The 26,010-nt window shown below is 42.8% G+C and overlaps 1 protein-coding gene across 1 annotated transcript in view; it reads right to left on the bottom strand.

Annotated features, from left to right (window-relative positions):
* iglon5 (IgLON family member 5) overlaps nt 1–26,010 on the bottom strand; it is a 97,905-nt gene that overhangs the window by 16,865 nt on the left and 55,030 nt on the right. The window contains exon 2 of the mRNA XM_083918715.1: nt 88–166. Coding sequence (XP_083774841.1) covers nt 88–166 — 79 coding nt within the window. The remainder of the gene's footprint in view (nt 1–87; nt 167–26,010) is intronic.

The raw sequence follows: 26,010 nt of genomic DNA, 5'->3' as shown, positions 1-26,010 counted from the left end.
AGAGAATTGGCAATTAAATTGTCATGACAGGTGTGGGGGAAACACAAACATGTAATTAGTAGATGCAGGTGTAGGATCAAAAGTTACCTCAAAGTGACGCTTTCTCCTTCCAACACTGTAATGTTGTCCGGCAGGTGTCCGAATTCGGCTCCGTGCACACTGGACTCTGCCAAGAAAAATGAGAGAAGAGACCGATAAGCATCTAATAATGCTCCGCTGCTGTTCATCAATCTCAGGCCAGGTGCTCGAAAATCGACTACCTCACTAAATCAGGTTGGGCGGGGATGTGCTCTGCATCCTGCTTACTTATTTCTGAAGGGAAAGTAATAAATATACTAAACAAAAGAGGCACAACGTCTGCACTGACCCCCATACTTGAATAATGATTTGGTTTTAGCTTGCATTCTGGTGGGATGTGCGTTCATTGAACAGCACTGATAATGAGCCAAGGGAAGAGGATTCACGCGGAGCTACCGGAGCGTGAAATGAAGGGACATCAACGGTAACAGAAGGGATGCTCATCCTGCCTAACAATACACACACGCACACGCACACACACACACACACACACACACACACACACACACACACACACACACACGCACACGCACACGCACACGCACACACACACACACATATATATTGAGAGCCAGTACTTGGAGAGGAAACACAAACCTGGCATCTGTGAGATGTATTGCAGACACTCAGGTGAGAAAAACACTTAAACAGTTTAAAGTCTCTTTTGTGAACTTGCTTGGACTGCAAACAAAGATAATCAAAGACCTTATATCCTGGCAGTGATACTGCATAGTGAGGCAGGCGAGACACCTGGCTCTGTCCATCCAAACTCTGCCAAATCACAGCACGACGATAGCTACCTCGTCTGTGTCTTCCCGTCATCTCTCACAATATCTTTCTCCCTGTGCCTTCGTAATGACCTCAATATCTCCAGTAGGCTTTTGCTGTGGTCTAGCCTTGAGGTTTAATAAATGGTGAATTTATGAAACAAAGCCGGTGCAGTGAGAAGCTTATAGAGGCACCTCAAGATGTGTTAAATAGCCGCACAAAGTCAAAAGACAAAGGCAAGCAAGCCGATTGGGAATCCGCTTGGAGATGAGACCCAAAATGACAGCAATGCAGAAATACAAAAAATGTGGATTTTAAATTAATGAACGGTCTTTGTGGAATCATGGTTTGATTACAAAGAATAATGAGAGAGGCTTCAGAATTATAATGCACTTCACGGATTGCTAATCAAAAGGTTTTCAAACTGCAGTGCAGAAAGTTCTGAAAAGTGCCAACTTCACTAAATAATAATTCACCATCTCTTAAATAAAGGCTAATTATGCCTGTTCTCTTTTCATGTGTGTTTGTGCATTGTGGCTTACAGGCTGCATTCATGCTTGTGTATTTATATATGCATAAGTGTGTGAATGTGTGCACCAGTGCATGTGTTGCTTATGGTTGTGTGTATATAAGTGGTTACAGTATCTAGCCGTGTGTTGCTCATTTGTGTGAATATGTTTGTTTGCTGACATACCGGTGGAGAACAAGAGAGGAGGATAAACTAATGATGCCTCAAAAGAAAACTGGCCCTGAAAATCTCCCGCTAAAAGCTGTAATCGCATTAATGGGTGCTGCTGCTGCTGCCACTGCTGCTGTGCTATCTAGGCCGGCTAAGGATCCCAGAACTGCCTCCATCTCTCTCTCTCACTCTCTCTCTGAAAAGCCTTGGGGGAGGGGTGTAACACATTAGCCATTGTGTCAAATGTTCAAAAACTGTTCCAAGCTTTTGTTTATCTGTGTTTTTTTTACTATACAGTAATGTTACATAGCATTGCTGTGCTCATGCTTCCCGTCTTAGACCTCAGCTCAAGCCCTCAGCTGTTGCCTTTCAAGTGCTCTGTACTCTACACACTAGACTTTATTTAGGTTAATTCAATTCAGTTCCAGGGCTTGGAGACGGGTGTGATATGCTGTCATGAATACACCCTACCCCACACACGCAATTACAGTCAAAAACAGAGAGAAAAGACTCTCTCGTTCACATAATGTAACCAGTGGGACACACGCCGTGCACACATTTTGATTGAAAGAATGAGGAATGCATACGCTGAATGCTCCAAACAACATTGCGAAGGTTACAAACCAGCGGGGAGCAATTCCCATTTCCCTACTCAATTCCCATTTTCACAGCTCGATTGGCACCTCACATTCTAAAACGTGTGTCACCCTGCCTCCACTCCCAGACGCTGAACAACATGATAACCAGGTCAACAAATTCATCTCCTGTTACACACTGCATCACAGGACCAATCACAGACATGGATGTTTATGCACATGTACTGTACCCAAACACACTCATCGATGAGCCAAGCAAGGAGCGACGGTTTGTCTGAGTTCATTGTGAAGAAGATCCGAAAAAAGATTCCGTTCACGTCCCTCATTGAAAATACAAATATGACTTCATCTGCACACACAAAGTCAAATACACACAAGGAAACACATGCATATGAAAATATCTAGCATCCACTCTTCCTGATTTATGCACCCCTTTGACCTTGTGTCATTCACTCTTGGTAAGTGCTCAGTGTGCAGTGAAAGTGTGGCTTTGACCTTGGCACATGTCAAAGTAATCACTAAAAGTGAAAATGTTAAGGAAACCAGCAGCTTGAGAACAAGCTCCAGGACAAAAGGACCAACATCTGTTTTAGATGTGAGACTGGAGACCACATCTGTTCTGAGACCAAAGCTGGGGTTCACACTTCATATATCATATATTGGTATTTACTTGCTTTCGGCACCAAGATAATATGGAAAACCTAAAGTGGACCACAACAACTCAAGCCCTCAGGAACGTGGACTGGCTAAGTGCCTAGAACTGGCCGCAGATTATAGTTAATGCAGATGACAATAACTTAAAAACATACACAGATATAGGAAAGAAAAATCCCATATGGCACTCTCTGACACAAAGAGTCAAATAACTTGAGAAATTCTTATAACCCCCAGAATGTTTGTGCAAAAGTACAAAACAATAAATCACTTGACAGTTACTGTACACAGTCACTTGACTAGTTGTTTGGTTTATGATCACTCAACAGTCCATTGCAATGCAATATGGGAAATATTGAAAGCATAATGAAAGCCCAGATGTGTAACACGTGATTATAAAGGCAGGGAGAAACATTCAGCTTATCAGACATTTCCTTTATATTAATGCGATGAAAATAAAATAAAAAAATGAAATAAAGATTGATCACGAGTTCCAAACTTGCGTCCAAGTCGAGTCTCAAGTCACTGAGTGTGAATCAAGTGGACTTTTGTCCAATTCCATATCTCTGCGTGGTTTGCTTATGTATGATAAAATATTAACCTTACAACCGGGCTTGGTAAGGTTGATGTTAAGAGAAAAAATGGTTGATGTATATTTTATGGATATGTTTTTGACTGTCATCTCCTTCCTTCTTTGGGGCGGTAGTAGCTCAGTCTATAGGTGACTTGGCTGGGAACCATAGGGTGACTGGTTCAAGTCCCTGTGTGGACCATGTATTGAGCGAGGACTGGTGGCTGGAGAGGTGCCAGTTCATCTCCTGGGCACTGCCAAGGTGCTGTTGAGCAAGGCACTGAACCTCGTTGCGGGATAAATAAAGTAATTCTTCTTCTTCTTCTACACTCTCCAAGTTACCTCATCCAAGAAACATGGACATTACAGCTGCAAAACTACACTGCACTTACGCACAGCAGTGCTTTAAACCAAAGTATTTTTTCTACTATATTAATAAAGATGTTTAATTGTTTGAGAGCATCATCTGATAATTCCTTTGGTGAAAAATGAATGACCATATGATGTAATTATCTAATCTGATACAGATGTTTTCAGTTTCCGTGCTTTACAGCTCAAAATTTATGAGTGCAGGACTTTTTTGTCAAGAATATTACACATTGTCATGCTGTAAAATGAAAAACTGTAACATATGGAGGTAAGTGGTTAATGCTTCTATATCCTCAAGGAATATAAAGTGTGCACCTGCAGGATCTCATTATGGTAAAGTGGGAGTGTTGGGTGTAAAACAATACAATGTAAACAACATTTGGCTGAATGACAGGATGCATCAAACTCTTTGATGTATCCACATGATTTATCCCTCTCAGACTATAAATTCAAATGTTGCCGACCAAACAAAACAGACTTGATCAAACAGAACAATAATGAGTGCAACCAGCAGTGTGCTGTTAGATGGCCAAAACAAAATAATCAGACGTGACTTTCAATTCGTGGGCTACTTTTTCTCTGCTGCCTCCTGGGGCTCAGCATGCAGGCCGATGATCTGCACCCACCAGGAAGATTCAGGGGTCTCGCCCATTGACAGTCCAGAAAGGAGGAGGTGTTTGCCAACAGGGAAGCATAAACCATTGACTACTCTGCAGACTCTAAATGCGGAAAAGCAATGTGAATTCAAAAGGAGGCTATTGGTTTGTACTGCTTTAGCACACCATTTAACTAAAACTAAAATGGATTTGAGAGTGACCAGAGTATCAATAGAGAAATGCTAAATAACCATGTGGAACAGTGTTGGTGGTGAACACTGCAGTGGTCCCTGCTGTTGGTGTGGACACGTGGCTATTAAATTTCCTCACCCACTGTTTTCCACAGCAGATACAGCCGGTCATGGCTACTGGTATCTCTTGTCCTTGCTATGACCTGATGTTTTGGCAGACAAAAGGAAGCCCCCTGTTCATAACACACACACACACACACACACACACACACACACACACACACACACACACACACACACACACACACACACACACACACACACACACACACACACACACACACACACACACACACACACACACACACACACACACACACACACACACACACACACACACACACTTTCCTGTCCAAATGACCCCCCTGCAGTCTTTGTCTGCACACAGTATCAAGCCACAGGTCTAGATTTGTCTGGCATTGTAAAGAGAATAAAATGTTATGGACATGCTTGAGGGATTACACACAGGAAACTCGGCTAGCAGACCATTAATTCACCTATACTGGAGATCTTTGTCAATCCCTTCAGCTATTTAAAAAAAAAGAATCTGTTAAGCTCATCTGTTGATAACACGTTTTCTATTGCTGGCCCACACATAATTCCATCCACTAGTGGTCCGTTCTTTTGTTTCTATGCTCTCCTGCATTGTGTCTTTTGCAGCATTGCAAGGCTCCTTGCTCAGTACCCACGAGACATCTATTATGTGATTTGTATTCTCTTGACTTTTACATGCGCCTGTTTGTAATTGCACTTGCTACTAGCAGACACTTACGAGTAGAGCTCTATTGAGCTGTACAACTTTAGCCTGTGTAGTGCTTGGAAGGCTGTCTTTGTACTGTTCATCTATTTCCTATTGCCCTTGACGATAAAATAAACACAGAAAGGAGGCAAAGCTACTTCTGAAAGCATGATTGGCATCAAGACGGCTAACAGCGGAGGCAATAATGAAACCCATAACAATAATCCGTTTTAACGGGGGCTGCTGTGGTTTTGAAATTGAAAAAAGAAGGGGAGAGGCATAGCACAAGGTTGGAAGGGGGGGTGAAAATAGAAAGCCAGGTTAAGGTGAGGTCCTGAAAGAAAAATAGTAATTGAGAATGAGAAAAAGCTGTAGTGGAAAATGGAACTACAGGATGTGTAGCAGCAGCAACAGTCGAGGGAGATACAGTCGTAGCATCAGTAGTAGTAGGTGATAATTGCAGTATTGGCGTTAAGAGTATTGCAAAGAGACGGAGCGATGGAGTAACATCAATACAAAGAGGAGAGAAAAGTGCGAGGACACAGTAACACCGGGACAGAGAGCAAAGCGAAGGAAAGACACAACCGCATAATTAACACCGGCATGCTGCAGCCAATTAAATATTTACAGAGGCACTTCCCTCCGACACCTTGATGATGAAGAGAGGCAGCCCAAGGATTATCAGATGCCGGGAGCTTGAGGCGGAAGACAAGGGGTTGGGGGGTGGGGGATTAAACATTAACCGGCATAGATATCCCTTTCTCTTCCTCGTCTGATCCCATTAACTCTGGACGGCCCAAATCCGACCTTATGTCCACCTCTGAAGCCCCATCTTCCTGCCCTCCTCCTACCCCTCTTCTTCTCCACTCCACTACTCATTCATCCCCTCCACTCCCTATCGATGAAATCCCAGACTCCCCCTGGCTCCTTTCACCCTCAGCACCACCTGTCAGGGACAGAGCAACGGGAGAGCAGGGAGAGAGTGATGGGCATGGAATGAGAAACCACCTGGATGCCACACTCAAACAGCACTACAAGATGGATATGCAGGTCGCCTGCCTTTCACAATTGCTGGTGAAGCAAAATGGATGTCAGCAGGACTCCAATTGACAGAAAATCGAAGAAATGTCAGAGAAGTCACAGTGAATGAATTGTTTTGAATTTGTCCCGGTAAATTTGTCCAACCCCTAAGATGTTTTTTTTTTTCTAGTTCCTGTTGGAGAAATGCAGTGGAATGACTAAAACAAGTGTCTACGTGATCTCTGGCTTATTTTGACAATAACTGCCGCTGTGAGCTCATTGGGAGCGACAAGAGGATTGGTTAGACATTTAGCTGTTTGTCATTCAAGGTCATGTATTTGGCTGGTCTTACCGTGGGCCCCATATTCCAACCACACATATGACCGCTAACACAGCTTGATCTCAGAAGCATGCCAGAACCAACATTTACAGAAAGGCAGGATATCACCCTCGGCTGTCAAACTTGGCTTTACCAAAGATGTGACATCTGCCCCTTTTTTATTGTACACATGCTGCATCCACAATTCTGCCTCTGGTCGCTCTGCCTATCCCTCCCTCCCATCCAGCATCTCCTCCGCTCCCTCCCTCCCTCCCACCCACTAATCCCTCTTCACACATCAATCAATAGAGCACTGCAGAGTGCACGGAGCCATACAGTACTCAATGCAGCAGTTGTACAACTTCAATGGGCAACCACAGATCTTTACCATTGAATCAAGCGTGGCCGTAGAGAAAAGCCGAGCGTGCTAAAACCAGAGACGAGCCCCACTCTCTCTTTCTTTTACCCCCCATTTTCCTTTGGACTGATGCCTAAACCCCTTAGCTCTCTTGAAATCAATATAGTAGTTAAACTGTTACTTCCTTTCCCAGTGAGTACACAGATACACCCGCCTTACACAAGGCCCTGTAGACTCCCCTAAATACACTCTGTGCACTGGTAATTTGACAGATTTGAGGGCAAGTACTCTCACAGTTTGAAAAGAGAAGGTTTAAATAGGACCCACTGATTCAACTTGAGTATCTGCATTTAGCATTTTCTTACATATATAAGTAACAAAAATGAACAGAATAACTTATAGAAGCTGTAATCTTCATTCAGAACATTAATATAGCATACAACAGAAAACAAATATTTGCTATGTGCATGTATACTGTAGTTTATGCATGTGTTAATTAGCCAGCCTGCAGTGATATTCTGTAGTTTGATCACACTTATTTTAGTATTTTAGTTTAGTTTAGGTTCCAAATTCGTCATCATCATGCGATAATCACATTATTGTTCTTTTTCTTTTCTTTTAATTCTGTGACGCACTTTGTGTTCCCTTTGCTATGAATTCAAGTGCTAGAGAAATAAAGTTTTCAAATTGTATTCATCTCTCGTCTATTTAACTGGACATTATGATAAAATATCAGTATGATATCAAAGCTACTCTTGAGGGTTCATGAAAACAACTGTTTACACACAAAATTATGTTTACAGGCAGTGTCTGCTCCCAAATGCATTCCATATATCCTTGAGGTCTAACACGTTGATTTAATTTCCTTCCTCTGAGAACATTTGCAAATTGGCAATTTTTTTGAAACCTGCATTGTTTACATTTGTGTCTGCATGCTAGAAATGAGCTCCTGCTGAGCATTTTTCTAGTGCATTCCCACGTTTCTTGTTGCCATACCACCACTGACTGCTGAATGGAGTTAAATCATTGGAGGGAATGTGTACTGAGTCTACTGTATGCACGTGTACAGGAACCTCCTCTTCAAAACATTGTTCCATATTGTCAGTATTAACATTAATATGCAATGGCAATATGCAAAATCCAACAAGTCCTCCAAATCCTCCAGCTGAATGATATAAGTATCTGGCATGCTGGAAAACGTCATCTGTCACTGCCTTCTAAAACTTTTAGAAATCACTGTTGCACAAATAAAACTAAAAATAAATTTTCCGAAACTGCTGATTCTGTCATTTTCCGTGGGAGGAAAAAAGAATAAATCATACAACTGTATAATAAAACAGTGAAAATGCTCTAGTGTTCCATATATTTACTGTTTTATAGGAGCTCTGTCAGATGTTGTGAGACTGAACAAATATTTCCATCCATGCAGTTAAGCTTCCAGCACAGTGCAGAGCCTTACCCTATAGTTTACACTTGAGCCTCTAAGAGGCTACAATAAAAACAGCAATTACCGGGCGATGGTGACAGGAGACAAAGGAGTGTAATAGCATGGGAGCAGTTATTTTCGATAGGACCACTGGCTGTAAAGTGGAGTCAAAAAGAATGAGGCATCAAAACGTCAGTTGAGTGTTGGGCAGTATGCGTGTGTGAAATGGATGACCAGGCGATAGAAGGTGCCAATGGTCATTTATGACACATTTGAAAAGTAGGTCTAATGGAAAAGAACATTTTGACGAGAGTTTGGGAATTACTGCTGCTGTTGTTAATCTGGACATTAACTTACACTGAAAGAGCTGGACTCATGCAATCTTCTATCAAAGACAAGAGAAGTGCTGAAAATGCATTCATAGAAAACACAAAATCTCAAGTCAATGTGGCGCTGAATTAAAGCTCTCATTTAGCCTTTGTCTAGATTTTATTTTTGCATGCATAAGCCTTTACAGCACCACCGCTGACTTTGCTTATTAACCCCCCCCCCCCCCCCCCCCACACACACACACACACAGACACACACCACCACTACCACCACCACCACTCATTTCACATTGATATATTTCTGTGGAAATAATGCAGAATATGTAATATACTCAAACAGAGTAATAAGACCAGTTAATTGTGATGACTGGATGGAGGGCAATTAGCCGCTGTCTGAAGCCTCCATGGTAATGAGCAATCTAAAAGAAGTCACTCTCTGTCTGTGCCTTTTGCAAACAGCTAAACAAAAGAGAACAACATTTTGACTACAGGGGAGCAGCAACATTTTCACATCAACACACTCAATCTACAGTAAATGAATGCACAAATAACTGAAAGCACTGCTTGTATGTGGTGCTTTCAAGGGCACGCGGGTTACATCTAAGCATGTGTGCGTCCATGTGAGTATATTTTCTGGCATTAATGTTTTTTTCAATGTGTGTGTAGGTCTATCTCATGCGTGTGTTTGTTTCTATGTGTGGGTGGGCTGATGTGTTGGTAAGGACCACTGGGCAGCTCTTCCAGGGGTCTCACTATACCTGCGCCACAGGGGGGGTGTTAAGAGAGTGAGGATGAAAGGAGGAGATCCAGGCAGGGAGAGAAGGATGGAGGCGCAGGGTGCAGGCAAAGAAAGGGAAATAGTCTAAGGCCAGGAGGGGGGAGGTGAGGGCCAGAGCCCAGGAGTGAGGTGCTGTCAGGATAATTCACAGCAGTAGTACTTGCTGCGAAGAACAAAACAGAAGCACCTGAGGGAACAGAAATCGGCTAACACCTGCTTAGGAGGGAGCTCCTGTGGGACGGAATGGAAGGAGGAAAAAAGGAGGGAGGCAAGGTGCAATGCACTAAGATGCTGGCAAGTACAGATGAAGTAAGCCTCACTGTGTATGTGTGTGTGTGTGTATGTGTGTGTGTGTGAGAGAGAGAGAATGAATGTGCATACGTGTATTTGCAAGCTTTGTGAATCTCTGTGTGTGTGGGGTGTCTAAGTGTGTTTTTGTGCATGTGTTTGCATACTTCCGTCTGTTTGTGTGCGGTTGGATTCCGACTCGCTGTGCCCACAGCCATCCTTACAGCTGTGGATGGGGTTCATTTGCATTCTGAATCGCAGCAGCTCTTGCCATTGTTGCTTCACTGCTGTGACTCGGCAATGCTAGCTCCTGCACACATAGCCGCCACCATGCCAGTTATGTTTGGCTACAGCTGTGCTCAAGAGCTTGTGGCAGACATTCAAATAGCCACCGCCACCAAGCTCAGGCCTTGGTCTGCAAGTTGGAGGGAGACTTCTTTGTGAGGGACCTAGTGTGCTGGGCTAAGGTGTACTCTCTTCCAGTAAATCTTGGAGGTCCCCTCTCTTTCTCTCTGTGTCCCTGTGTCGCACCAGATGGAAGGCCGATGACACCCCAGCTAGCTTTTGGCACCATCAGTGTGCTGCCACTGCTCAATTGCAAGAAAGCCCCTACCGGTTTCTTCAACAGCATGACAGTCTTGCTAACATGCTCCCTGGTTGCTCGCTTCATCTTGCCGAGCAAAGATGAAGTTAAAATATGCCCCGACTTTGAACATAGGTCTCCCTACCTTTTCACCCTCCAACTCTTCTTTCTGCCTGGGTGATGACATGCTTTTGGTATTTCTTTGGAGAGGCCGGTGTATTAGAAAAGAGCAATCGATAGAGAGCCCATTTAATCTTTGCAGCTGAGAAGAACTGAGAAGGGTCTCGTCTATGAAGTTCAGAATTTTTTTTTTACTGAGAATCAAGAAAAGAAAGATGAAAAGAAGGGTAAAGGTGAATTAAAGTGTCATAGTCTGTTTGAGGAGGAAACAAGCATGCAGCCAGTTACTTGGAGCGAAGCTAAGCTGTGTGTTTATGTCCTCCCTGGTGGACTGAGCAACTGATGAATCTGCTGGCTCATGTTACTTATGAAGTAGTTTTACCAAAGCCTGAGGCTATCGAGGAACATGAGGAAATGAGGGGCATAACTAAAGCTCTGATAGAAGTAATGTGTAATTAAATGCAATGCCACTGACTAATTTGCCTTTCATTTATCGCTGCACATGAGTTTCTTGGGTGTTTCCTTATTGCGTTTTCTCAAAAAGAGTCGTATAACTCATATTGTGGAGGTTATTAATCTTTCAATGCAATGTTGCAAACATAAACAAATTTCTCCTAAGTCACCATAAGTTATTAGGGGTCGGTCTCCTTGGAGCTGTTTGAATTGGATTAATGCTCCTTCATGTGGAGCACAGAAAATGATCCCTGGCTTCCCTCTCCCTCATGTGTGAATGAGCTGCAAAAACAATTTTACTACTTTGCCAGAAGCACATACGAGTATGTGAAGACTGCACACATTCCTTATGCATGTGTACAAATAGAAAAGCAAGTATTGCATACACATTTCCACACATTATCACTTGCTCTGTCACCTTGACACCTTGTAACTGTTGATAACCACAACAAAAAACCTGGAGAATCATCTAAATTTAAATATCCTACACTTTACGGCATACAATACGGAACAAAGGGACATCAAAACGTAGCAGTTTTCCCGAGACATAAATTGAAATATTAATAATAAAACAAGCACAGCTGCCAGGATGTATTGCAAATGTCAAAGACTGAGAAAAAATGAGTGCACATGAATCTTGCTCAAGGTAGGTCTTAGTCTAGGCTGCAGGAAATATTTCCCCCAGATTACCACACGACTGGCAGAAGTTTTGTTAAGTGAATGCTAATGTGGCATTTTTTCCATATAGCATCAGTTAGGTGTATTACCCATTAAAGTCTATGAGACAGCTTCCTTAATTTACATGTCATTCATTATTACTATTCAGCAAGTGAATGTGTCATAGCGAGATTGCTTTCTAGCAGATAATTTCTAACCTTTTTACGAACTGTCTCATTATCTTTACTCACACCGCACTGCATCGGCACCGACTTCATCTGCAAATGACCCGACAAAACATTAGCCAGATGTTTATTCTCTACATTTGCACAAGAGTCTGGAGCAAAAGATTAAAATCAACCCCCTGAGACGTACGTTAACCTCCAGCAAGACTTGATTGTGCCTGACTCAGTACATTCAGAGCCTGATTAAAAAAAACAACTTTCTGAACAGAGAATATCTCGGAGGTCTATCTAGGTGAATATCCTCCCAAGGATTATTTAACAGTCTTATGTAACTTCATCATTGATCTGTGATGTTCAGTGTGTTCCATGAGTTATATTGTGGTAAAGTAATTTACTTCTTTTGGTGTACCACCTTTGCCACAATCTGCCTCATCTACTTCTATTAAAGCTCGAGATTTCATGTGGCTCCTGGAATTGCCCTGTTATAGCAAGACAGTGAGATGTCAGATTGAGAAATTATGACACACAATGCAATATGTCCTTGAAAAGTAATTTTTTCTTTTAAACCTGCTTTGCATTTTGTTCTAGGCAACTGTCACCTAAGAAAAATTGGGGTCTATTCTACACTGAATTTCTCCCTTAGATGTGTGAGCCTTGGTGCACATTGTTGGGTGTGGAAAAAAAAATACTTTTTGTAAAGTACAGAAGTAAGAAAATGCCCTACTAACACACTTGTATGATGTCACATCATCTACATTGGTCTGCTTATCTGAGTTAGTTAATAAAAAACATCATACCACAAAATGAGTAGGTTTAAAAGCATTAAAAATGTATTTTCCGTGAGGAAGATTAAGAAATAAAAAAGGGAGAACAGTCAAAGCAGCAGCTCGTTCCTATTTTCCTGTCCTTCTCTGACCTCACACTTCATGACTAATGCTTTACCTCCTGCAGCACTTGTTAGCTGCGCTTCTATCAGGGGGACTTTTTCTCACTTTATGCACTGAGCTGGACACATTGTCTTAATAAATTGTTTTATGTTTTCACCCTTCTCCTTGTTTCTCTGTGCTGCTCTCTACACTGTACTTATTTACATAACTGTTTTACTCTGTGTTTGTGTGTGGCTGTCAATCTGTTATAGGGTATTCATTTCATAAGCAAGCAAACAAACAGCCGCTAACATTAGCCAGCCAGAACCACAAAACATTTCACATTCCCCTAGGATTTTAACTAACCCCCGGGGGGGAAAGGTATCACCATAACACACATAATGTGCCTCCACTATAGCCTGCAGACTCTCATCCAACCTAAACCCCTGGTTGCGGGCTGAAGAAAGGCAAGGAACTCACATTCTTTCTTTGGAGTTTCCTGGAAAATCAATCCCAAATCATTTACATAGAAGTCAGTCTACAGACTTTTTTAGGCAACGAGAAAGTCAGAAAAGTTCTAAACCCTTTCTCCCGTTGGCAATAATACATTCATGAGTGGTGTATACTCTGTATGGAAGCTGGTCCTGGATGTTTTCTAGTTCAACAATAGCAGCTCCGTTGTGCTCTTTATTGGATTTGGTGGAGTTTACACTTCAGCAACCCCAAGGTAGCATTCTGTTTGCCAACATGTTGTTTAGTCCTCATTCTAAAAACCTTTTCTCTTGTGACATTTGAAACAAAAACATATAATTTGAAAATAAGAAGTAAGTAAGCTAAGCAGCCAAACTGACTTTTGTTAAAACAAAAATAATCATGTGATTGGACTTACTGTAACACATGTTGGTTAGCCACAGTGTTTAAGCACAGTGTGAAATTATGTTTAGACCCTTTTAGCAAGATTCTTGTTTTACTGCAAGTCAGCTAAAATACTAAAAAGTCATCATTTTAAGTCTATATGAAGCTATTAACTTTAGCTCAAGCTAGCTAGAGCAGCAGATTTCAGCCCCCAAAATGAAATGACACTGGCCCTTCTAGAAATGAGAAGCCTGCTTTTATCTACATCTGCCTGAAATCAACAACCAAATTAAACCAAATTTTGAGTGGTAAATCGCCCAAGCGTTATCGGAGAGCTCGACAGGCATAGCAACTCCTCATCTCAGCTCCTTTCTCCCCTTTCCTCTCCTTTTGCCGCCTTCTATTCACCGCTTTTCCTCCTCTCTTCTAAACTCTACACCTCCCGCATTTCTTATCTTCTCACCTCCTTGCTCATGTCCTTTGCAACGTCACAGCCGATCGTCTCCATTCTCTAATTCAGCAGCTTATCTAAGCATACAAGTTCCAAAAAGCTCCGTGATCCCTGTCACCTCGCGGCCCTCTCCAGGGAATCATGAGTCAGGGCTGCAGATATGGCTGCGTAAGAGCCGGTTGGGGGTTGGGGTGAAGGAAGGTGGGAGGTTGAGAGGGTGAGAAGCGGAGGTGGAAGCGCTGCCGGAGGGATGCTGAGGAAGTCAGAGAACAAGGAGGAGAAACGCAATGAAGTGCAGAAGAGAGGGCAGTGATAATGTAAATCTGAGGGCTCACAAATAAAATCATGAAACAAAAGAGAGACAACCCGGCTGTTAAGTCGTGACGTAACGCCCTTTCAAAATATGATTCCCGGGTCCAAGCCTTTTATTTCTACAACGCCGCAGTGCCATGTTCCCCGTTGTTTGAACAGATCTGAGTTTTTAAAAAACAACGTAATTGTCATTTTACCTCTTTCTCATCATTTAAAAAGGTGTTTAACGGACGAAAGAGGTGATGTAATGGTTCACATGTTTGACATTTGTGTCTGTTTTGTTTCAACGGAGCATTTGGACCCAGAAATCTTATTTTGAAAGGGTGTTACGTCAGACTTAACAGCCGGATAGGATGGTCAGTATAAATCCATCCATCCATTGATTTGTCTGGTCCTTTGCAGCATTTAATCTCATCCCATATGATATGATATGTCACCTATCACCATAGTTTATGTCAAATAAAGCAGAGATGCCATTAAGTATTTTATATATGTATATAAAAAAAGCAAGAGAGAAACAAAGCAGAGGCTGGTAATGGATGTAGATGAATAAGAAATGAAAACAGAGGGGAAAGAAATTGAGGGACAGCTCCCCAGATAAAGACAGAGACGGACAGATCGTCGTTGTTAGAGATTTAGTACAAATGTGTCACACAAATCCTGATCTTTAGTCTGACAGGCACAAAGAACATCTCTCTGCTGCACAGAGCCCCCCCCCCCCCTCTGTTATTCCTTCTCCTCATCACCATCTCCCCTTCTTCGGCTCCTTTCCCCATAAGCTTCCCTCTCTGTTGTCGTTTCCTCTCTGCCTCATTTCTCCGTTTGCTTCATTCCATTTCTCCCGTTTTTCCTATTTTGCTCCGCATCATCTCTCCCATACCCCAGCTCAGGTCACCTCTACCTTCTTGACTCAATTTCCATGCTCCCAGTCCGACTCTTACCTTCGACTCTTTCTCTCGTTCTTTTGAAAGCGATGTTTCATTAAAAAGCTTTAAAAGTCAGTTTCTGCTGCCCTGTACACTCTCGGCCTCGCGGTCCCCTCTCTTCCCTCCCTGTCTCTAACTCATCCGATGTGTCACTCTCCTGGTGGATTCTCCCTCGTCTCTCTCCACTAATGAATTTTGGGCACTTTGCAGCCACAGATGGTGCAGCAGGCAGACGCTGGCGGCAGGGCCCTGGCTTAACAAAGAGGGAAAGGGAGAGAGAAAGAAAGACAGAGTGCTGCAGACCGTCTGCCATCACCTCCTTTTAAAAGAGGATAGAAACCAACTCATCGCTGCATATGCCCTCACCTCAACCTCATTTCCTCGCATGTTGCGCAAGCACTTCAGCCAGACAGACACTGTGAGCACATGGACCACCTACTCTCTTTTTATGTATTTTCTCTTTTCTCCACCACCCATCCCTTTTTTTTTCTCAGTGGCTCTCTGGTTAATTGCAAAACCTTGTTTCTTTCTGGAAAGCTCGAAACCTCTTTCCCTGCAAGGGAGCCTTCGGGCAATGAAAACAACCCTGAAGTTGTGCTTCTCTCCCCATCTTTCCAACCAGCGCCACACCCTTATCTATTTTTCCCCCCTTAGTTTATTTTCTTATTCAACTCACACACCTTCAGGAGGAGGATTCAATGCTTAATTTATTCTGCCCTTGGTCTCTGAGAGCCTATAAGGCATAAGAGTGGGTGAGGGTACCAGTAATTGAAATGTGCATAGTTAAGGTGAAGGTGAAAAAGAGTTTCGTAACAATTATTTGTTCAGTAAAATGAAATCCAAGGTCTCTATGAAACTCTCAAGCATTATTGGATTTGAGAGGAAATAAAAGAAGCCTCTTAAAAGTAATCTATACTATATTGTTAATTATGCAAGTAGACTGCCTTGTTTTAAAGGATCAGAAGGTAAAAACATTAGTAGCCACTGATCTTAACCACATTATTTGGAGGCACAAGTGAAAGTGAGCGCACTCAAATTTACATTTTTGGGTGAGCTCACTTTCCCATTTCCAGATTTCAAAATGTCAATGTTTAACTTGTTGAGTATAATGCTGTTACTGCTGAAAGAAGAAAAGAGGGTGAGCCTAAATTATCCAGATTGCACCTGTGCTGAGCTCAGGTGTTATCTCTGTGCGAGCACGTTTGGTTACATGTTTGGTACAGACCCTCAGCTCTAACATCATAAAGAGAATACTGCAAATACCAGGACATCAGAGGGAAGACTGTGTACTCACAGTATCTTGTGTGGGCGTCACTATATGGCCAGCACATCCTGGGGTAACACTGAATGATTTATGTATTCTGGAAGATTTAACAAGCTGAAATGGTACTGCTCTACACTATTCTATGGTAACCTCTACAGAGAGCTATGTATAGTACCAATGGGCATATAGGTTAATTGTGCCAACTCAAGGGCGTCCCAGCTGTGGTACACTTGGGAGTTACACTATTATACATTTTAAGGCCAAGCAATCCCTCCCCGCAAAGCTTTCCTCCCCCCTTTTCTCTCTCTCTCTCTTCCCTTTGCAAACACCCTGCCGAGTCATCATCATCATCATCTCCCTTGACAATGACGGTTTCTTTCGGTCCCCCAGGTGAAAGCGTTCTCCTACAAAGAGGTCAGAAGTTCGAGTCCTTTGTCTATTCACAAACTTTTTGGTAAATTGGGCAACGTCACCTTGCCATGTTTTTGTACTCATGACATTTTAGACAAAGTACTTTAGATGTGATAAAAAAAAGAGGGTGAAAAAATGCTGGACTCTGGATGTTCAGGGACACAACACAGCGTTTTGATGCAGACTTCCCCCTGGTAACATGTAACCTGGTGTTACATGGTTTTCTATGTGGCTCCCGCACTCCATTTAAAATCTCTGGGATACATGCGGAAACATATAAAGTATATAATACATGTTTTTTCACCTCTTTTAGGAAAACAGAGCATTTCTTGTGCTGCTATCTTTAATCATCATTCCAAACCTTAACAAACTGAGTGGTGGGCTCGTCCACATTACATATCATTTTATATCATGATAGCGGTGATATAATGTGATATAATATATATTGCAAAACTGTTTAAGTTTAAAATAGTACATTAACAAACAAAATGCATTTATGTAGCCCCAGAAGTTATCAGTGATCCACAAAATGGAAGTTAAAATCAAATCAAATCAAATCAGACAGAGACAGACAAAACAACATCAACAACAAATTGGCTTCAAGATGGTTTCAGACAATGTGCAGTGATTTGGCTGTTTGGCTAATCCAGTGAATAAAATGACAAGACAATAGTTTAGCAATCTAATTCAACTTGTGATTATGTTCCTTTTTGTTTAACCTGCTCCTTTATCTATCAATCAATCAATCAATTATTGAGAAGGAGAAATGCCCGTCATTTCACAGGCCCAAGGTCTTCGAGTGGCTTGTCTTGTCCAACCAACAGTCCAATAATCCAACAGTATTCACTTTACTGTGTTAGAAAACAAAGAAAAGCTGCAGATCCCCACATATGAAAATCTGAAACCAGAGATTTTGTTTTTCCTCATGTGGGCACCAACCCTGCTCCTGGAGAGTTACTGCTCCAGACCGCTCTCATTTCGAGGGCAGCCTTCAGGTTCTGTATGATGCACCAGGCTGTAGACAGTAAACCCTTCCGACATCCAATATTAGACACTCAGTGAGAGTGACAAAATCAGCATAGAGACCAGGTCAGGGTGGAGGATGGGTCAAACAAACACAGGACTTCACCCAGGAAGTTTTGTAATAGAACAACTTTCAAGCTTCTTTTAACACCAACCCCATCCTTCCCTAACCAAGTGTTTTTGTTGCCTAAACATAACCAAGTAGTTGTGTTACAATTCACAGTGTGGTACAGGTGTTTTAAACAGTAACTGTAGTAGAGCTTCATATTTTGACACCAATGGGTCCTGACCAAATGTCCGTATGTAACAAACTGCGATGAGTACGGGTTGTCTGCCCTGGTTGTTTTAGCTATCTCCCTTCCCTAATACATCTGATTCCAATGATCTGGTCATTACCAAGCTCTTGACAAGCTTCAGCTGCTTGATAATGAGCAGATCATTTGAATCAGGTGTGTTAGAGTAGGGAGATAAACATGCGGGGCAGTAGCTCTCCAGCACCAACGATTAATCAATCATCAGAGTTGCAACAGCACAAAAGCCAGCCTGTTCTCATTCCCAGGGCATCCAATATCACCATTTTGTCACAGCCCTTAGCAGTAGGCACAGATGCACAAGGGTGCCTTGCACCGGGCTTTCAACTGTAAACCCATCTGCGTTGATATTAACTCCACGTAACGAGGCAGGGCCGGGGTGGTGGATGGGTCAAACAAACCAGACTTTCACCCAGGAGACCGCGGTTCGTTTCCCATTCATGTCCGATGCGTCACAGTAGCTATGTTACAAATGTACTTAGCTTTAACTCCACCCACAATCTTTCCCCCCTAAACCTGACCACATATTAAAGTTTTATGTGAATTCACAACGTTAACCACGTGTTTCCTGTGTTTAAAACAGTGACTGTAGGGTTTGACCATACTGTAGACTGTATACATGTATACAGAAGCTGGGTGAATTTGGCTTCAACTTTGTACAGTGGGAAGAAGTGAAACCACGTTGTCCATCTTTATATACACAATATATATATATATATATATACACACACAGGTATATATATATTTATACAGTATGCGTTCGCTCCAAATAGACAAGCATTAAATGAATAACTACTCTGGTAAAAGCAAAGCGCAATCTCTAACAACTTGATAAATCTGTGTTGCCTGAGGACATCTACCTTCATATCTCCCAACTCTAAACTGAACTAGACTGTACTTCATCCAATCATGAGAGCAGATGATGACTATACTTCATCTCCTCTTACCCATACGAACACATCACACTCCTCACTTACTCATACAGTCCTTGTCCCTCCCTCTATCTCCCTCCCAGAGGAATAAACAAACCACAAAACAAGTTTGCTCCAACTTTTTCTTTTTCCAATTCATCTCTCATCATTGCTCTCCCCTTCTCTGCGTCTCCCTCTGTCCTTTTCTCATTCTCCATCATTCCCTGAGGTAGGCGGTGGTGCGGGGGAAACTGACAGCCATCATTGCATCGTTTGTCGGCTCGGCTGCTAATCTGCATGGCGTTAATAATTGATTGAAGCCTGCAACCACAGATCTATGATGGACTCTCTCCCCCTCCATCTCTCCATCTCATTCGTTCCATCTTTTCTCCTCCGCCTCTAAATATACTCCCACTTCACTTCCCCCTGCTATCAAAATGCATTTTTCTAGCATTTTTCTCCATTTTCTCTCTTGATGAATCTACTGAACCATTCTAATTCTTTTCTCACACTCTCCGTCTCTCTCATACATACACAAACACATTATGTGCCCTCCTCTCCCTCACTGTGAAACCTTTACATCTCTGTTTCAGCTTTTCATCCACCTGTTCAGTTTTTCAGATGAGCCTTTTCAAGTCGTTCAGCTGTCTCTATCTTCTGGGGTGGCTTTATGTATCCCTTCTCCAACAAACAGCAACTGAACAATGCTGTGTCAATGCCTTGCCACCTGTCCTACTGTAGGCAGCACCACATTAGACACACACACACACACACACACACACACACACACATACACTCATTTTTTTTTTTACTTGACAACATAATCCTGCCATGCTGCTGTCTGTGATTTATGAGACCCAGTTAAAAGGATGTGAGGGTTCTCTCTTCTCTTCACCTCTCTCTCTTTCTTTCTATCTCCAAGGTGCATGTGTGTTGTGAATGAGGGGGGGCATCTATATGAGGCGCAGGGCGAATCAAGTCACTTGTGTCCCCCTGTGATTTCTAACCACAAGCTCTTGCACCAAAGCACTGCAGTGCTCATCACTCACCTGTCCAGTATGCGAACATTATACATACACACACACCAAGCCAAATGGAAGTATACTGAAAAAAACATACACAAATAAAAAACACATCCACACACACACATGCTCTTGCTGTCACTCCAGGCTGGTGAGATGTTCCTTGTAAACAAAGGTTGTAACTTATGGATTTCTGACCCGGCGACCCTCAGGTTCACTGATTGTGAACATATGTATTGTACATATGTACAAATTAAAAAACACAGTGAAAGCAAAGCAAACCCAGGGCAGTATAGTATTCTATATATAGCTTTCAGCATTTCTTTCACCGGTAAACATTTCTGTCATGTTTACTGTACCTGATGGATACTAAAGGGCTACAGGATGCATACTGGGAGCTGAATAGCTAATTTCCGCCTCGGGCCCCCCTCGCAGGTTAATACAGCCCTAGTTTAGCATTTTCCATACACATCTATGTTCTTTCCTGCTGTTATATTTCACAGCTGCACAATCAATCTCGTCCTTCCATACGTACACACTCAATGCATGGGCCTACATGTTTGCTGCACTCAAACACACACATCTCTACCCTGCAGACACATAAATTCATAATAATGTCTTAAGGCAGCCATCCATAGCAACATAAACACATTTAGAAGGAATCTTAGCAACAGAAGACACAGTGATGTGTGTTTGTATATATGGGTGTGTTTGTGTTGGAGTGTGGTGTGTGCATGGGGGCTTGGCTGGGGCCGGGGCCTTGGCAGCAGCCAATCTGCCCAGGCTGTTAGTCATGATGCTGTGACACCCCCAGCTCCCAGGCACAGCAAGGGTCATTAAGGAGCAGCAGCACAGTCAGAGGATGGCCACTAACACACACACACGCACACATGAGACGCTGACACACTTACAGTAAGCAGACAAACACAAAATATTCTGTTTGTTGTAACTATCTCTCAGTTCCCTTTAACCACCCCACAAGGGTGCTGATATACAGCTCATGATACACACATGATGCTTCAACTACCTTCCACAGGGGGACCGGCATGACATGAGCCAGCCAAATGGGAATCATCTATTCAATTACTTAATTAAATCCAGAGTCCCCCTGGGAGGGCCTGGGAGACTCAGGAGGAGGCTAATTGAGACGATGGGATCCTCGCCACAACCCCAGTGTTGCTCTGCATTCGGACCCTTGCCACAGCATGTTACTTAGGGAGCATGTGGACAAGACCGAAGATCTGATCTCCAGACAAAACCCAGTCAGAGTAAGGGCGCACTCACACTGTCCTCCCGCACCGGGCCAAAACCGGGTTTTCAGCTAAAGCCTAGAACGTTTAAGCAGTGTGAGTGCACCCGCTCCGCGCATAACTGCGGCCAGCAGAGAGAGATGGGCTTTTGTCGAGCCAGTTTGCACATGTACGAGCACGAGCGTGCGCACGTGTACGAGCACGAGCACGAGGCCTACGGCGGTAGCGGTATGTGCGCTTGTTCTGACATAGAAAATAGAAGGACGGACCATGCGCGGATATTTAACAACAACAACAATGGTTGCGAAAGGTTCACGTTGGTGTGATGCGGAGGTGGAGTGTTTACTGCAGATTTGGTCGGATGAAAATATTCAAAAACAGTCGACAAGACGCACAAAAACTACGAGGTCTATGGAAAGATTTGTAAACAAAGCCACACACACGCGATCAATGCGTGTTACGGCGCTATGACGTATGGACAGCAAGACGCATTTGCGCGAGGCCCAGGCAGTGTGAGTACAAACAGGGCTGGGGCGCGGGGGGAGAGGGAGGGGGGACAAGTACCCTAAAGCCCGGGGCACGATGCGGAAGCACAGTGTGAGTGCGCCCTTAGAGGGGTCAAAGCTGGATGAATCAATGAGAGAAGTGGACTAGAGTAGAGTTTATTTTCGCTTCTGTGTATTTAACTTTGAACCTGAGGTAGGGTAGCAACAGGAGAGATAATCGTGGATAGTTGTGGGGCAATATATCTCCATTCAGATCCTCAGAGAATGGTTGTTTACCATACCAAAAGGAAAAGGGCATTTTTATGACCCTCTTTTGGGACTTTAATTGCACTGATCTATAGGTGTAATAAAAGAAGCTGAGAAATAATCAGTGTCCCAGGGAGTGTTGAGTGGTTTCTCGGCCACCAAAGTGAGATGCTCCCCACCCAGAGGAGAAAGTTGTTTCTGTTAAGGGCAATAAAGGAGGAGGGAAAAAGTTAAATGGCTTTTAATTAAATTTTAATCAAGGAGATAATTTTCCCTTCCCCATACCAGTTAGGAGGAAGAGATGGATAGACCTGAGTAGAAGGTGAAACATGGAGCCCCATGGCCATGATGGATTGGATGTTTAAACCCTGCAGAGAGCCCATCACCAGTGTCTTGTTAAAATTTAATCGATCTGTTGTTTCTCAAGGAAGTTTCCAGATCTTAAAAAAGAAATTACTCCCATCGCTAGCATAACTGCTACAACCATGTGACAAATAAGTAGTGCTAATTCCGATAGCAGTTACTGTTCAAAGGTATCATTGCGATGTTTGCTGAGTTACAATAAAAAATAAGATAAAAGGTCAGTTAGCTTAATGCTAACCCATACCATTAACACACTCACAAAATTAGCATTAGCAATGATCCATCTCACTTCACATGCTTATAAAACAACATGTTTGCTCATACTTAGAGGCATATGCTTACGGTCACAATGCTTTAGCCTGACTACAGAAATATAGTAAATCTAAAACTGACATTTGGAGATTTGACTTAGTGACAAAATGCTTGCTGCTACAGTTCCCCATTTTTCCTGCTGATGCCTCATGTCTAAAGGGTGAGTTAACGGCTTTTGTCTACATGAAGGCTCAGGTTTTCAGTTTGGCAGCTTATAAAAACTTGGCTCTACGTTCGTGTTGATAGTGCATCCCAACACACAGCAGCTGACTAATAGCATTTTGAAACTGCAACGGCCAATGGGGAAGTAACTTGACTGACATCATCACTCACTCTGACCAGTGGTGTAACTCTATCTCTCACTCAGTGATGGACAGACAGAAATTCACATGTATAAGGCTGGTCTGTCGCTGATCCAGCCAGCAGATGAAGCCACTACAAAGGTGAAATTATTCAATCCATCTTACTCCTATTCACCTGGGGATAGTCTCCCTGTTGTCATAATTATGTTGCTTTAACATCAGGTCAAAGTGAGACCTTTCTTGGTGCTCTGAGAATGAATACAATTAGTGGTGTAGTCCTTTTCAGAACTCAGACATTATTGTTGATAATGCCACCACCTTCTGTACAACCAAGACCTTTGCTTGGCCACCAAAAATGACCCGACCTTTAAGCAAAGCCTGTCGCTCAATGCGACTTTATTACTTTATTGACTTGACTGGCTTAGCAGGGCTGCACAGTAGACATTTCATCCTGCTGATGTCATAGTTGCCCAGGAAGCCCGGCCCATCTTCATGAAACCATAGAGCCATGTAATCATCTAAACCCCTCAACTCCCCTTCGCTTTGCTCCACTGTCTGCTCTTTATGAGGTGCTTGGTGGGACAGGCAGGCTGCATTCTGGCCTTGAGCCTGACCACAACATTACATTCTCCTCACTGATGTGCTGCAATATAAGAAATCACCACCAGTAATTACATTATTATATTCACACAGAATCTGTGTGACTTTTAGATGAGCAGTGACTAGCTGCGAGCTGGATGTTGCATTGGATTACATTACAGCCGAGTGTTTCCTGCAGTTACGGCTGGTTATTACTATTATCACCTTCTTTGCTAGGCAGGATAGGAGCGCAGCGGCACATAAAGTGAAAATGTCACAGGGTTTTAGTGAGTAGGAAGGGGTTTGGAGGGGGAATGTGGTAAGATACTCTGGTGCACAGGACAGAGTGTGTTTCTGACATGGTGTGTGACGAGGGGCATCGCGCCGACCCCTGCTCATGAATAAGACATGGGCTGAGAGGGCCACCGGGATGCCCGCTGTCCATTTGCCATTTGCACGCTTGGCCAAAGCCATGGAGGATGACTGGTGAGGGAGTGCTGTATGGAGTCACTCTAGGAATACAGCAGGAGATGCAGAGTACACAGAGGAGACTGCAGCTGTGCCATTGTGGATTGAGGTTTTGAGGTCTACTTCACTACCATAATTAATGACTGACTTGCCAGGAAATGTGGGCATGAACAGCATGTCAATTTTATTGTATATTTTAAGGGAAAACATCTGGGATTCTGATTTGAATGGCCCTGGGTCTCCACATCACCTCTCCTCATGTACAGTCATAACATAAAAAAAGAGATACAAAATGGTCTTTATTCCTTTTTCAGTGTGTCAAGCATGCGACACCAGTCTGAATTCGAGAAATAGCCGCAGGGTATGATTTATTGATGCTGTACAGTATCTCCTGTGCTTACTTCTGACACGGATATTTGCCTTTATCATTTCCAAAGTTCGCCTTGAGCTCACAAATTGATGTCATTTAATGATTTCCAATAACAATCCACATCTTGCAGTCAAAGCATTTGCAAGCTCAATATGAGGGAAATCAGCTGAAAATTGCATGGAGATCTGAGTGTTGAAGAGGCTTTTGGAATTAAAATGAAAACCAAATCATTTGAGTTAGTTTGTTTCTTAAGCTCAGGCTGGCAAACCAGAAATAGTTAATCTGCCCATGGGAGATCAAGCTAACATTGATCCATCACCCTCCTCTCTGTCTTTCTTTATTTTCCTGCTCTCTGTCTTTCTTCTTTTTCTTCTCTTTTTCTGACTGACCAAGGCAGATAGAAATCAATAGAATATCAAGGAAACAGTCAGAAAATAGGTTTTATGTTTCACATCAAAAAGAACTTCTGAAACAGTGGGAAAGATGGACAGCAATACGAAACTAATAGAGTAGCAGCCCACAACCAGTGCACGGGTCCACAAATTACACAGTGAATGTAAACCAGTAATGATGTTCAACAAGTTTCATATCAACGATGTCATTAGATTATTTAATTTATTTAATAAAAAAAAAAAAAAAGGAAAAACGTCATAACCCAATGGCATCATAAAAAGTAAAAGCCAACCTCTTACTGTTACTCACACAAACAATAACTGTGTGATGAAGATAGAGGTGCGGTAGCGGTCCTGAAAGTCCAACATCCTTTCTTTGTCCAAGATTGGACAAACGGGAGGGGTCAAATTTGTCAAATAGGTGGTAGGGCTTGTAGCTCGCAGACAGTTCCTGGTGTTACAGTCAGTGTCATAACATGTAACTTAAAGTCTTTTCAAGGTTTTATCCTGATGTTCCTCGCCTTGTCATTTTCAGTCTCTGACCCCACTGACAACTTCATTGGCTGACTTTCTAAGAAGTTGAGCAAACATCCCCACCTCACGGTCACCAAACAGAATAACATCTCAGTTCAAGTGCTGAATCATAGTCTTCAACATAGTTACCAGCTCATCGTGGAGATGCCTGGTAGTGGATGTGAAGCATCAAAGTGAGGTGAAGAGCCAGAGGGAGGATGCTGGCATCTCAGATAGAGGATACGAGGTCAAAGTCACTACTGATATTAGGTACAAATAAGTGCTGTGCTGGTAACACAACCTGGCACCTGTCCATAAAAGCTAACCAATGCTGTTTTTGACTGGACATAAGCCTGTTGAAGGAATTTGAATTTTTTTCAGCTAGCTGTTCGTACATGAGTATAATGACTGAAAACATGACACCAGTTATAGCTTCTTTATCTTTCTTTTAGAGTTCTGATTGAAGACAGCACAATCCTCCTGTACATTGTGAAACATGCCTGCTCTGCTCAAAGCTTGCTCAAATGTAAACAACTCCAA

This window comes from Echiichthys vipera (genome assembly GCF_963691815.1).
Source record: "Echiichthys vipera genome assembly, chromosome: 8".
Lineage (NCBI taxonomy): Eukaryota > Metazoa > Chordata > Actinopteri > Perciformes > Trachinidae > Echiichthys > Echiichthys vipera.
Note: the sequence above shows the minus strand (reverse complement) of the source record. Positions and strands in the feature narration are given on the sequence as shown.